The sequence below is a fragment of the Ictidomys tridecemlineatus genome, chromosome 1 (assembly GCF_052094955.1).
Source record: "Ictidomys tridecemlineatus isolate mIctTri1 chromosome 1, mIctTri1.hap1, whole genome shotgun sequence".
Taxonomy (NCBI): Eukaryota; Metazoa; Chordata; class Mammalia; order Rodentia; family Sciuridae; genus Ictidomys; species Ictidomys tridecemlineatus.
In genome coordinates, this window is record NC_135477.1 from 35069013 (window position 1) to 35083727 (window position 14715).

The 14715-nt window shown below is 35.9% G+C and overlaps 1 protein-coding gene across 13 annotated transcripts in view; it reads left to right on the forward strand.

Moving 5' to 3' along the window:
- LOC101968941 (uncharacterized) overlaps nt 1-14715 on the forward strand; it is a 283895-nt gene that overhangs the window by 86575 nt on the left and 182605 nt on the right. For 12 of the 13 annotated variants that reach the window (XR_013434448.1, XR_013434452.1, XR_013434454.1 and 9 more), the window contains one exon: nt 1870-2072. Coding sequence is in view for 5 of the 13 variants with exons in the window: in XM_078038332.1 (XP_077894458.1) it covers nt 1870-2072 (203 nt within the window). In the remaining 8 variants the exon portion in view is untranslated. Of the gene's footprint in view, nt 1-1869; nt 14633-14715 lie in introns of all 13 variants that reach the window. The other variant, XR_013434446.1, reaches the window with a different exon arrangement.

The following is a 14715-nucleotide window of genomic DNA, read 5'->3' on the forward strand; positions in this document are numbered from 1 at the left end:
TTTTTAGTTGGACACAATACCTATCTTTCTCTCTCTCTCTCTCTCTCTCTCTCTCTCTCTCTCTCTCTCTCTCTTTCTATGTGGTGCAGAGGATTGAACCTGGAGATTACTTTTGAGCAATTTTTATATGAAATTTGCATTCTAAAGCATATATATTCAATTATTCATTTTGCCATTTTTTTCTTGTGTCAATTTTTGTAAGTTGTGATTTTCACTTATGTTGTTAAATTGTTAACATAAAGGCATAAGGCTATGACATCTTCTTTTTTGTGTGTCTGGTGCTGAGAATCTAACCCAGGGCTGTGTGCGTGCTAGGCAAGCACTCTACCATTGAGCTACATCCACAGTCCTAAAGTTGTGACATTCTACAATTATTTTTGCAGTGTTTGTGGTGACAACCCCCTTTTTATTCCTATTACTAATTATTTGTGTTATTGCTTTTATTTATTAATCTGTGTAGCTACATGTTTCTCAATTTTATAGATAATCTCAAAAAAGTTTTTAGCTTCTAAGATTTCTCTGTTTTGCTGTTTATTTTTTATTTCACTAAAAATTTAAGGTGAAACATTATGTTATTGGCTTTTGAGTATTCTTTTTTTAAATTGTCATTTAAAGTTATAAATTCTCCTCAAAGCATTTCTTTAGTATTATCTCACACATTTTTATGTGTTGTATATAAAGGTTAGTTTTATACATCAAATTAGTTGGGCTATGATGCCCAGTTGTTGAATCAAACACTAGTCTAGTTGAGGTATTTGTGCATGTAATTAACCTTTTCAGTCAGACTGGAAGTAAAGTAGATTGCCCTTATGATTTGGATGGTCTTCATACAATCAGTTAAAACAATTAAAAGCAAAAACTGTGGTTTCCCCCAAAAGAAGGAATTCTGCATCAAGATGACACAGAACCTGAGTTCATAGTCTCTACCTTCCCCTGCAGATTTCAGATGCAATATGGCAACAGGAACATTTACCTTCAGTTTCCAACCTGCCAGCCTGACCTGCAATTTTAGACTTGCCATCTCCCACATCTACATAAACTAATTCATTAAAATCTCTCTTCTTGCCCTCCCTGTTTCCTTTCCTCCCTATCAGTATTCATTCTATTGATTCTATTTCTCTGAAGAATCCTGATAGAGTTGTATTTTTGTTGTTAATCTGTTGAAAATATTTTCTAATTTCTTTTTACTTCTTCTTTTACCAACAGATTATTTAGAAATACAATGTTTAATTATATATACTTAGGCTCTTTCTGGTTATGTTTATATTAATTTTTAAGTTGAATTCTATTGTATTCAGAGGATGTACTTAGTAATATTTCAGTGGTTTAACATTATTATGATCTATTTTAAGGCTTAGCATATGGTTGATCTTGGAGAAGGCACCATGAGAACTTGAAAAATTATGTATTCTGCCTTTGTTAGATGTTGCATTGTGTGAATGTCAATTAGGTTGTGGTGTTTGAAGGTGTTCAGATAGCTATGCCTTTCCTGATATTTTACTGTCAGTTCACTGTCAATTATTGAAAAAAAATAATGAAAAAAATTACCTCCTAACTGTAATTGTACAGTGGTCTAACTCTCCCTTTTATTCTTCAATTTTTGGCACATGCATTTGACGTTCTGTTATTAAGTAAAAACAACATCCATATGATTATCTTATCATTATGAAATTTTCTCAGGAAATACTCTTTGTCATGAAGTTAGTCTTCTGGTATTTTAAGATTTTTATTGTGATAGAAAAATAGCCATTCTGGCTTGTTTTTTTGTTTTTGTTTTTGTTTTGATACCAGGGATTGAATGTAGGGGCACTTAACCATCAAGCCACATTCCCCAGACTCTTTGGTTTCTATTTTTTAAATTTGTTCTAGAGTCCAGCACCAGCCAAACCAGACCCAAGGAGGAAGCAGCCCGGTGCCAGCCAAGTAGACCGGAGGAGGAATCACCCCGGCGCCAACCCAGACCGGAGGAGGAAGCCCGGCCCGCCCCATGTGCTAGTCCAGAGGAAGTCCATCAACCCTTAAAATTCATCAAAGGGGGTGTGGCTACCAGCATGGTTCTATGGCTGATCCAGGTACCCAGTTTCCAACTCCCCCACCCTTAGCTGCCATAACTCAAAATATTTCCCACAAGCTTTTGGGGGTTGTAGCTATCAACACAAAACAACTGTATAGGCATCTGGTTTCTACCTCAGAGACTAGAGTAGGGAAGATACAGGTGGAAGCTCATTTCCTTTCACACTGGCTATACCCACCACCCTGAATACAGAGGTTCAAGCTAGGAATAGACAACGCCACCTACTGGAAGCAAGGAAAACAGTGTTCTGAGAGACTTTTTTTTCTCTTTCTTTCTCTCTTCTCTCTCTTCCACAACTTCAACATATGTGAAACCAAGAACTGTGCATGAACAACCGAATTACCAAAGTAATATAATATAGAGGAATTGCATATACCCCACCTTCCCCCCATTTTTTATTTATTTCTATCTTACTTTCCTTTTCCTTCTCTCTTATTTCTCTTTTCTTCCTTGTTATTTTTTCTTTTTTTTTTCATTCATATTCCCTCTATGCTACTTTCAATCTCCTAACTTTTGCTATCTATACATAGGGTAACTATCTAAATACAGATAGGAGGTTGAGTCTATACATTCTTCCATAAATTACCAGTCTATTGGTTAGAGTTCTCCAAAGGTGCTAAGTTAGTTTAACCTCATACCCTCACTCCTTTCCCTCTAAGTATAGCATCCTTCATCTAAAATTAAGTTTTCTATATGCCACCAGATATGGTATGCCTTTTATGAAACTAATGACTATATTCTTAAGTAAGAATTAAAACCAATATCTATAGACTTAGAATCTAACTATAAATGTATTAATAATGAAAACTTGTGCTTAGATGATGTACTGTTGATATTGGGAACTGTTAACATTGTCTTTCTCTGCAAAAGAGGGATTTTGGAGCTATACAAGAACAATACAAATATATAAGTGGAAAAACATTAACACAACAGTTTCACAAAGCTAGAAAGAATCATGAGCAGTACGAAAAAACAAGGAAAGAAAGGACCACAAACAATACAGGTCAATTCAACATTAGATGAGGTAATATCTGCAGCTGATGGAATGTCAGACAAAGAGTTCAGGATATACATGCTTCAGATGATCTGGAGTCTCAAGGAAGACATTATACAGCAAATTCAGACAATGAAAGATCACTTTGACAATGAATTACATAAACAAATCCAAGAAGCAAAAGATCAACTCTATAGGGAGATAGAGGATATAAAAAACAAACAAACAGAAATCCTTGAAATGCAGGAAACAATAAACCAAATTAAAAACTCAAATGAGAATATTACCAGCAGAGTAGAACACTTAGAAGATAGAACTTTAGACAACAAAGACAAAGTTTTTCAACCTGAAAAGAACATAGACAGCTCAGCAAGAATGTTAAGAAATCATGAGCAGAACATCCAAGAATTATGGGATAACATAAAGAAACCAAACCTAAGAGTTATTGGGATACAAGAGGGTATAGAGGTCCAAACCAAGGGAATGAGCAATCTATTCAATGAAATAATACTAGAAAACTTCCCAGACTTAAAGAATGAAAAAAGAAATTCAAATACTAGAAGCCTACAGGACACCAAATGTACAAAATCATAAGAGATCCACACCAAGACACATAATAATGAAGATGCCCAACATACAGAATAAGGAGAGAATCTTAAAAGCCACAAGAGAGAGGAAGCAGATTACATTTAGGGGCAAACCAATCAGGATAACTGCTGATCTTTCAACACAGACTCTGAAAGCTAGAAGATCCTGGAACAACATATTTCAAACGCTGAAAGAAAAAGAATACAACCAAGAATCATGTATCCAGTGAAATTAAGCTTCAGGATTGAAGATGAAATAAAAATCTTCCATGATGAACAAAAGTTAAAAGAATTTGCAGCTAGAAAACCAGCTCTTCAAAATATCCTTGGCAAAACATTACAGGAAGAGGAAATGAAAAATAACAATGGAAACCAACAGTGGGAGGTAGTACAGTAAAGGAAAAACTAATCATAGAGGAAAAACAAATCATGTTAAGTAACATACATAATCAAATATGGCTGGAAATACAAACCATATCTCAATAGTAACCCTAAATGTTAATGGCTTAAATGCACCAATCAAAAGGCATAGGCTAGTAGAATGGATTAAAAAAAAAGATCCAACAATATGCTGCCTACAGGAGACTCATCTGATAGGAATAGACATACACAGACTGAAGGTGAAAGGTTGGGAAAAATCATATCACTCAAACGGACCCTGGAAGCAAGCAGGGGTGTCCATACTTGTATCAAATAAAATAGACTTCAAGCCAAAGTTAATCAAAAGGGATAAACAAGGACACTACATACTGCTCAAAGGAACCATACATTAACAAGATTTGACAATCATTAATATATATGCCCCAAACAATAGTGCAGCTACGTTCATCAAACTCTTCTCAAGTTCAAGAGTCAAATAGACCAAAACATAATAATCATTGGAGATTTTAACATACCTCTCTCACCACTGGACAGATCTTCCACACAAAAGTTGAATAAAGAAACCATAGAGCTCAATAGTACAATTAATAATTTAGACTTAATTAATATATACAGAATATACCACCCAGTATCAAGCAGATACACTTTCTTCTCAGCAGCAAATGGATCCTTCTCAAAAAATAGACCGTATATTATGTCACAGGGCAAATCTTAGCAATTACAAAGGAGTAGAGATACTACCATGCATTTTATCTGATCATAATGGAATGAAATTGGAAATCAATAATAAAATGAGAAAGGAAAAATCCTACATCACATGGAGATTAAACAATATGCTACTAAATGAACAAAGGGTTACAGAAGACATCAAAGAGGAACTTAAAAAATTCTTAGAGGTAAATGGAAACTCAGACACAACATATTGAAATCTCTGGGACACTATGAAAGCAGTACTTAGAGGAAAATTCATTTCATAGAGTTCATTCCTTAAAGAAGGAAAAGCCAACAAATAAATGACCTCATACTATACCTTGAAGCCTTAGCAAAAGAAGAACAAATCAGCAGCAAATACAGTAGAAGGCAAGAAATAATTAAAATTAGAGCTGAAATCAATGGAATCGAAACAAAAGAAACAATCGAAAAAATTGACAAAACTAAAAGTTGGTTCTTTGAAAAAATAAATAAGATTGATAGACCACTAGCCACACTAACAAAGAGAAAAAGAGAGAGAACTCAAATTATTAGCTTACAGGATGAAAAAGGCAACATCACAACAGACAAGTCAGAAATACAGATGGTAATTAGAAATTATTTTGAAACCCTATACTCTAATAAAATAGAAGATAGTGAAGGCATCGAAAAATTCCTTAAGACATATGAACTACTCAGATTGAGTCAAGATGATATAAACAACATAAACAGACCAATATCACGTGAGGAAATAGAAGAAGCCATCAAAAGACTACCAACCAAGAAAAGCCCAGGACCGGATGGATATACAGCAGAGTTTTACAAGAACTTTAAAGAAGAACTAATACCAATACTCTACAATCTATTTCAGGAGATAGAAAAAGAGAGAGAACTTCCAAATTCATTCTATGAGGCCAATATCACCCTGATTCCCAAATCAGATAAAGACACCTCAAAGAAAGAAAAGTACAGACCAATATCCCTAATGAATTTAGACGCAAAAATCCTCAATAAAATTCTGGCAAATTGGATACAAAAACATATCAAAAAGATCATGCACCATGATCAAGTAGGATTCATCCCTGGGATGCAAGGCTGGTTCAATATACGGAAATCAATAAATATTATTCACCACATCAATAGAATTAAAGATAAGAACCATATGATCATCTCGATAGATGCAGAAAACATTCGACAAAGTACAGCATCCGTTTATGTTCAAAACACTAGAAAAACTAGGGATAACAGGAACTTACCTCAACATTGTAAAAGCTATATATGCTAAGCCTCAGGCTAGCATCATTCTAAATGGAGAAAAACTGAAGGCATTCCCTCTAAAATCTGGAACAACACAGGGATGCCCTCTCTTACCACTTCTATTTAATATAGTTTTGGAAATACTGGCCAGAGCAATTAGACAGACAAAAGAAATTAAAGGCATTAAGATAGGAAAAGAAGAACTTAAATTATCACTATTTGAGGATGATATGATCCTATACCTAGAAGACACAAAAGGGTCTACAAAGAAACTACTAGAGCTAATAAATGAATTCAGCAAATTGGCAGGATATAAAATCAACACGCATAAATCAAAGGCATTCCTGTAAATCAGTGACAAATCTTCTGAAATGGAAATGAGGAAAACCACCCCATTCACAATATCCTCAAAAAAATAAAATACTTGGGAATCAACCTAACAAAAGAGGTGAAAGATTTATACAATGAAAACTACAGAACCATAAAGAGAGAAATAGAAGAAGACCTTAGAAGATGGAAAAATATACCCTGTTCACAGATAGGCAGAACTAACATCATCAAAATGCTGATATTACCAAAAGTTCTCTATTGGTTCAATGCAATGCCAATCAAAATCCCAATGGCATTTCTTGTAGAAACAGATAAAGAATCATGAAATTCCTATGGAAAAATAAAAGACCCAGAATAGCAAAAGCAATTCTAAGCAGGATGTGTGAAGCAGGAGGTATATCGATACCAGATTTCAAACTGTACTACAGAGCAATAGCAACAAAAACAGCATGGTACTGGTACTAAAACAGGTAGGTGGACCAATGGTACAGAATAGAGGACACAGAAACCAATCCACAAAATTACAACTATCTTATATTCGATAAAGGGGCTAAAAGCATGCAATGGAGAAAGGATAGCATCTTCAACAAATGATGCTGGGAAAACTGGAAATTCATATGCAACAAAATGAAACTGAATCCCTTTCTCTCACCATGCACAAAACTTAATTCAAAATGGATCAAGGAGCTTGATATCAAATCAGAGACTGTGTCTGATAGAAGAAAAAGTTGGCTCTGATCTACATATTGTGGGGTCGAGATCCAAATTCCTTAATAGGACACCCATAGCACAAGAGTTAAAAACAAGAATCAACAAATGGGACTTACTCAAACTAAAAAGTTTTTTCTCAGCAAGAGAAACAATAAGAGAGGTAAATAGGGAGCCTACATCTTGGGAACAAATCTTTACGCCTCACACTTTAGATAGAGCCCTAATATCCAGAGTATACAAAGAACTCAAAAAATTAAGCAATAAGAAAACAAATAACCCAATCAACAAATGGGCCAAGGACCTGAACAGACACTTCTCAGAGGAGGATATACAATCAATCAACAAGTATCTGAAAAATGCTCACCATCTCTAGCAGTCAGGGAATTGCAAATTAAAAGCACCCTAAGATACCATCTCACTCCAGTAAGATTGGCAGCCATTATGAAGTCAAACAACAATAAGTGCTGGTGAGGATGTGGGGAAAGGGTACATTTGTACATTGCTGGTGGGACTGCAAATTGGTGCGGTCAATTTGGAAAGTAGTATGGAGATTCCTGGGAAAGCTGGGAATGGAACCACCATTTGACCCAGCTATTGCCCTTCTCGGACTATTCCCTGAAGACCTTAAAAGAGCATACTATAGGGATACTGCTACATCGATGTTCATAGCAGCACAATTAACAATAAGTAGACTGTGGAACCAACTTAGATGCCCTTCAATAGATGAATGCATTAAAAAAATGTGGCATTTATACACAATGGAATATTACTCGGCACTAAATAATGACAAAATCATGGTATTTCAGGGAAATGGATGGGATTAGAGCAGATTATGCTAAGTGAAGCTAGCCAATCCCTAAAAACCAAATGCCAAATATCTTCTTTGACGTAAAGAGAACAACTGAAAACAGAGCAGGAAGGAAGAGCATGAGAAAAAGATAAACATTAAACAGGGATGAGAGGTGGGAGGGAAAGGGAGAGAGAAGGGAAATTGCATGGAAATGGAAGGAAACCCTCATTGTTATACAAAATTACATATAAGAGGATGTGAGGGGAAAGGGAAAAAAACAAAGGAGAGAAATGAATTACAGTAAATGGGGTAGAGAGAGAAGATGGGAGGGGAGGGGAGGAAGGATAGTAGAGTATAGGAAAGATAGCAGAATACAACAGTCACTAGTATGACAATATGTAAAAACGTGGATGTGTAACTGATGTGATTCTGCAATCTGTATACGGGGTAAAAATGGGAGTTCATAACCCACTTTAATCAAATGTATGAAATATGATATATCAAGAGCTTTGTAATGTTTTGAACAACCAGTAAAAATAAATAAATTTGTTCTAGTTAGTTGCACATGACAGTAGAATACATGTTGACACATTGTATACAAATGGAGTACAACTTCTCATTCCTCTGGCTGTATATGGTGCAGAGTCACATCAGTAGTGAGTTAATACATGTAATATAGGGTAATAATGTTATAGTTAAAGCTTTGTCCCAGGGTTTCATAAACTGACTTCCAGACCACTCAGGTATAATCGAGTCAAGCCTTTATTGAAGCACACCGGTGTCGCCTGACCAAAACATAAAGTTGTTCCCCTGATCAGCCCCAAACAATTGCAGGGGCACTCCTTATAAGCCTGAAAACCACAAAAGGGATGTTAGGGGTCTAGCCATTGCAAGCAATCCAGGTTACAGAAGCTGGACAGTGCAGTAAAGCGGAGGGAAGCCTAACCAATCACAGTTAGCCCAGTCACCCCAGTTACAGAAACAGAGCCCCGTTACCCTAGTTACAGAAACAATATCCTATTAGGTAGTTTTGTGTTCTTAAAGGTTTCTTTAGCAAAAGGAAAAGAATATCTTGCCCCAGTCATGACTCTTCTACTTGGCATGGTTGTTTTACAGGATGAAGTCATAAAACAAAATGGAGTCACATTTGTTCCTACTATCACAATAATATTTGTCTCGTTCTACCATCCTACCCATCTACACAGTCCCACCACTCCCCTCACTCCCCTCTGCACAATATAAACCTTCTTCCTTCTTCTCTGACCCTGCCCCCACACTGGATCAGCATTCGCTTATCAGAGAAAGCATTTGGCCTTTGGTTTTCTAGGAATGGCTTATTTCATTTAGCATTATGTTCTCTAGTTCCATCCATTTACCTGCAAATGCCATAATTTCATTTTTATTTAAGGCTGAGTAATATTCCATTGTGTATATGTACCACATTTTCTTTATCATTTCATCTGTTAAAGGACATCTAGGTTGGTTCTATGGTTTGGCTATTGTGAATTGAGCTGCTACAAACATTGATGGAGCTGCGTCCCTCTAGTATGCTGATTTTAAGTCCTTTGGGTATGAACTGAGGAGTGGGATAGCTGGGTCAAATGGTGGTTCCATTCCAAGTTTTCTGAGGAATATCCATACTGCTTTCTAAAGTGTTTGCACCAACTTGCAGTCCCACCTGCATTGTATAACTTTTTCCTCACATCCTCACCAACGATTATTATTTCTTGTATTCTAATAATACACAGCCAAACTATGTATCTTATAAATTCCTTCTTTGACATTTCTTCTACTGTGTTGTCTATGGATTCTACTGCTGAAACATCTTGGCTTGTTGAGGTGTTTTGTTCCCTTTTTTTTCATGTTTTTTTTTTGTCTTCCCATCTAGCAGTATGAATCTGAGGCAGGACAGTGTCTACCCTGTAGTCTTATAGTGTCCCTAAAGGCTTCCATTACCTCATCTTTAAAGGGGAGACATATATTAACAGCAACCAATGCAAACAATATATAGCCTTAAACTAAATAGCTCCTATTAAGGTGTCCACAGTTTTGTCACATTAAATAGAAATGATGTGTTCAATTATTGTCTACAATATAAAGAGTAAGTTTGCTAAAAGGGTTTACCATTTCTAAGTAAGGACAACGAGGGAACAGAAGTAGTGTAAGATATAATGTTTATGAGAGGAAAGGAGAGAAGATAGAGGTAAAAATTTATAGTAAGAGCAAGGGAGGAATTAATAGTGATCTGCAGTTAGTATGAGAGAAGTGAGAATGAGAATTCAAGGAGATAGGTGAGAGAAAAAATATATATACAGTTTTTTTAAAAAGTTAAAATATAAGGATACACAACAAAATGGTAATATACTATTCAGACATCCCATTCCTCAATAAATTGATGCATGAACATACTTGGATTCAAAGATCGTAGAGATGTGAGAAATAGGGCAAAAGAAAAAAAAACACAAGGAAGTCTCAATGGAAAACTGAACAATAGGTTCCATTGGCTTTCAAAATTTTTTTTCAGCTTCCCTTCTCTGCTGATAGATGGGATTGTCTGAAATTTGATGGTAGCTCCAGCCTGGCGGATGCTGGGCAGATTGGATGGGTGACCCTCTTCTGGTCTTCCCACCCACTGTAGCCGGCCCCTTCCATCTCAGTGTACTTCACGACTCGGTGAGCTGGAAAGAAACTTTTTTTTTTTTTTTTCCAGTTTCTCCAACCTGAGCTTCCCCCAGGGAATTGCCCTTAGTCTCTGTTGATCTAAGGGCTTGCTAGACCCAGAGTGACCCACCCAAGCAATATGACAGACCCCGGCTTCAGCTTCCCCAGGCTCTGCCTTGGTCTAGTGCCAAGATCTCAATGCTGTTTCCACTTGCAGGGAGATGACCAGGTAGGCATTCACACAAATGAGCAACCCTGCAAAGAGGCAGCCAGATGGCAGCCACTAGCACACCCAGCAGAAAGGCCTCAGGTACAACCAGACCTGCAGGTATTCAGACAATAGATCTCCAGGCCCATGCTGGTGTCCCCAGACTGAGGGGCCCATGCCCTGAGATGGCAGCAGTGGCAGTGGCAAATGTGCAGGCCCTGGCTGGTGTCCCAAGATGGCAGTGGTCATGTGTAACTAAACCTGTGGGCATTGTGACAATGGGCTTCCAGGCAGCAGCGGTCAGCAAGCCATGAGTGATCTGCTGGCGGTCTGCAGGCACTCTACAGGCTAATGGCAGGCAATCTGCTGGTGGACATCAGACGGCCGGCAATGGGCAGGCAAGAGGCAGGCAAACAGGCAAATGGAGGACGATAGGCACCTGTTAGTGAGCAATCTCCACACCCCTAGCTTCTTTTATTTTTTATTTTGAGACAGGGTCTTGCTAAGTAGCTGAGGATGGTTTTGAACTTTTGATCCTCCTGCCTAATCCTCTGTTCTAGCTTTTTAATGCTTATTATACCCCCATTTCCTTTCAACCTACCTTTGACTTTATATGTAAAGTGTGTCCTTCTAAGGCAACATATGGTAAGTTCTTGTTTTTTCAAAAATCTACTGTTTCTACTTTTCAACCAGGGTTTTCAGTAAATAATTAACTTTTAATGTAGCTAGTGATATGGTTGGATTGAAGTCTATGATTATGGGTTTTTTGTTGTTGTTGTTGTTAACTTTGACTTTTGTTCCCTTTTCTTTCTTCCCTACCCTTTTTTGATTATTTGGATATATTCTAGTATTCAATTTTCATTTATCTATTACATGTTGGGTTATATCAATTTATATTATTTTAGTATTTTCCCTAAAGAACGCACTAGACATCCAATTTCTCACTTTTTTTTTTTTTTTTTTTTTTTTTTTTAGGATTCAGTAATCGTACCACGTTAAGTAAAATATAGATTCCTTGTACTCCTACAGGTCAATTTACCATCACTCACCAACCTTTATGTCCTGGTTGCTATGTGACTTTCATGATTATCCGATGAGATAATGTATGGTTTTTGACTCTGAATAGTAACACATGTTTTAAAGAACTTAGGAGGAAAAACAGGTTTATATTTATGCAGATATTTATCACTTGTATTGCTCATTCTTCATCACTGAAGATCTAGGCTTTTCTCAGGCATCCTTTCCTTTCAAGCTGGAATATATCCTTCATCTGTTAGCAATTCTTTTAGAATAGGTTTGTTGGTGACCGATTCTAAATATTTCCTTGCTTGATGATGTTTACTTGTATCTTAAATTCCTAAAAGATTTTTTCACTATATATAATAATCTGGATTGACAGTTCTTTTCTTTTGGCACTTTAGAGATGTAGTTCTGCTGTTCTCTGGGTTCTGCTAAGAATTCTGCAGTCATTCAAATTATCCTTCCTCTGCATACAATGCATGCTCTCCTTTAGCTATTACAAGAGTAATTTTTTCCTTTATCTGTCTCTTTCTTCACTTTAGAGTGATTATCTTTGACTTTATGCTATATGGAGTTCATTGAGCTTTTAAAATCTATACCTTTTCTTTTATAAAATTTTAAAAATTTGGGAGCATAATTTATTCAAATATATATTGTTTTCTACTTGAATCTTTTGCTCTTCTATTTCTAGGACTCTAGTGGCAGCATTGTTAGAACTTTAGACATTGTCCCATGGTACTTCTGAGACTGATAATTTTTTTCATTATTGTTTTTTCTATGACTCATATTCAGTAAATTCTATTTCTTTATTACTCAAGCTTACCAATTTTCTTTCATCTCCAGCTACTGTATGAACTGTTGAATTTTTAGATAATTCCAATGTCTGTATCATCTTGAGCTTGGCTCTTATTAACTATCTTTTCCAATGATTATTGGTCAAATTTTTTATTGTTCTTTACCTATTCGCCAATGGGGGAACATTTGATTTCAGACTAGAAGTTCCATCTTTCCTTCTATGAATAGTATTTCTAATTTCAGTTCAGTTGTATGAATTTTTTGTGATGCTGCTTTGTGTTAAAAATGCATTGTTTAGGGGTGAGCCCAAGAGGCAGATTCATACTCAGAAAAGGGAATCCCTCTACCAGGTCTCTTTGGTAGGACCTCTCGTATACTTCCCAGCTTTGTTCTCTGGTGAAAGACAAGATTTCTATCCGAGTTTTTGCCACTGATTCCACTGATCAGCAGAGGAGCTCAGTAATTTGGGTCTGCATTGAGGAAACTCATCCCCAAACTGGTCACTTCTTCCGGATCTGCTTCCTGTCAATAATGTATCTGATTTTGTGTACTTTTCTAGGGTTCTAAAGTAGTTGCTTTTAGTTTTTGTATGTTTGTTAATTTTAATGAACAAAAGAAGTAGACTCAGAAGGGCTCACAGTATGCTAATGAAGTCATAATTCTATTATGTTAATTTAAATCTCTTTCTTAACCCATGGATTATGATTTAGACACACATTGCTTAGTTTCTAGGCACTTGAGGGATTTTCTGGTTAACTGTTTTGTTGTTGTTACTGAACACTAGCTTCACTCCGTTTTAATCAGAGAACATACTAAAAGTAGTTTTAATTTTTTGAATTTTTTGGAGGCTTTTCCATGGCCCAGCATATGAGTTAATTTGGGAAAATGTTCCACTTTCATTTGAAATTAATGTTAATAATGCCTTTGTTGGGTGTGCATACAACACACACATCCACATCCACTTAGTCAATCTTATTAATTTTATTTTCAGATCTTCTATTCTTTGATAATTTTGTTTGTTTGTTTCCCATACATCTATAGCAAAAGCTGTGCTAAACTCTCAAATTATAATTATGAATTTGTCTTTCATTATGCTTTGCTTTATACATTTTGAGTCACTATTAGTGATGGATATATATTGGATTAGCTCCTTTAGCATTATGAAATGCCTCTCTTTACCTCTTAATACTTCCTGCCTTAAAAACCTATTTAATATTTGTATAGTTATACCAGCTTGCATTGTTTGGTTCTCTATGTTATATCTTTTAGAGGATACTCTAGAGATTACAATATTCATCTTTGATTTTATGCAGTATAATTTTTTACTTTAATTAGTCTGACAAAAGTTGACAGAACCTTGGATTCTTTACCTCTATCCTCCCACCTTTTGCATTATTGTTACTTAGTCGACATATATTTTCAAATGAATGAAGTTGTCAGGTTATGATGCCAAGTATTCTGGATTGCCTACTTAGAAATCTCTGGTAGATTGTATTTTTGTTCCAAAATGTTTGCTTCTTTTTCCATAAAAGATGATTGTATATCCATGTCATTTGCCAATAGTATTGCAATTCTTCCCTTTGGAGGAACATACCTGTTTCTCATTGATGTGGAACTTGATCACGTGGATTGCTTTTGCCAATGGGATGTGAGCGTATATCTTGTATGCCATATTCAAGCAGAATCATGTGGTTTGGCTTTTTTCTTTGCCCAAAGAATCATATGTCCCAGATAAAGTCTACTTAGTCTAATGTATATCCAGAAGGAAAAGAGCCAAACCCACTGAGATTCTGGAGTTGTTAATTAATGCAAAGCATGTAGTGAAAAGGTATTATTTGTAAACTTAGAGAACCATTTATCAGGTTCTGGTTTTGTTTCTGTAAGTTTCAGAAACTTAACCTTAAGGAAACATTGAAAATTTTAAAAAAATCCACTGCTGAGCATCAGACTTCTAAACTCATAACCCTGCTATATAGGATCAAACTCTCATTTTATTAATTTATTTGTAGAAATATAATCGTAAGAATTGAAATACTTAAGCCACCATGGATATCTCCTTATTTCTCTTCAGTAAAATCTACAGGGAAAACCAAGATATAATTGGAAGATTGCATAGCATGATGTGGTCAACTGAGTAAGTTCCAAACCTGTCCATTTCCTCATTCCTGAACCTGTGTTTCTTTAGTTGTTAAAAGAGATTTTTCAGATGTGATTAAG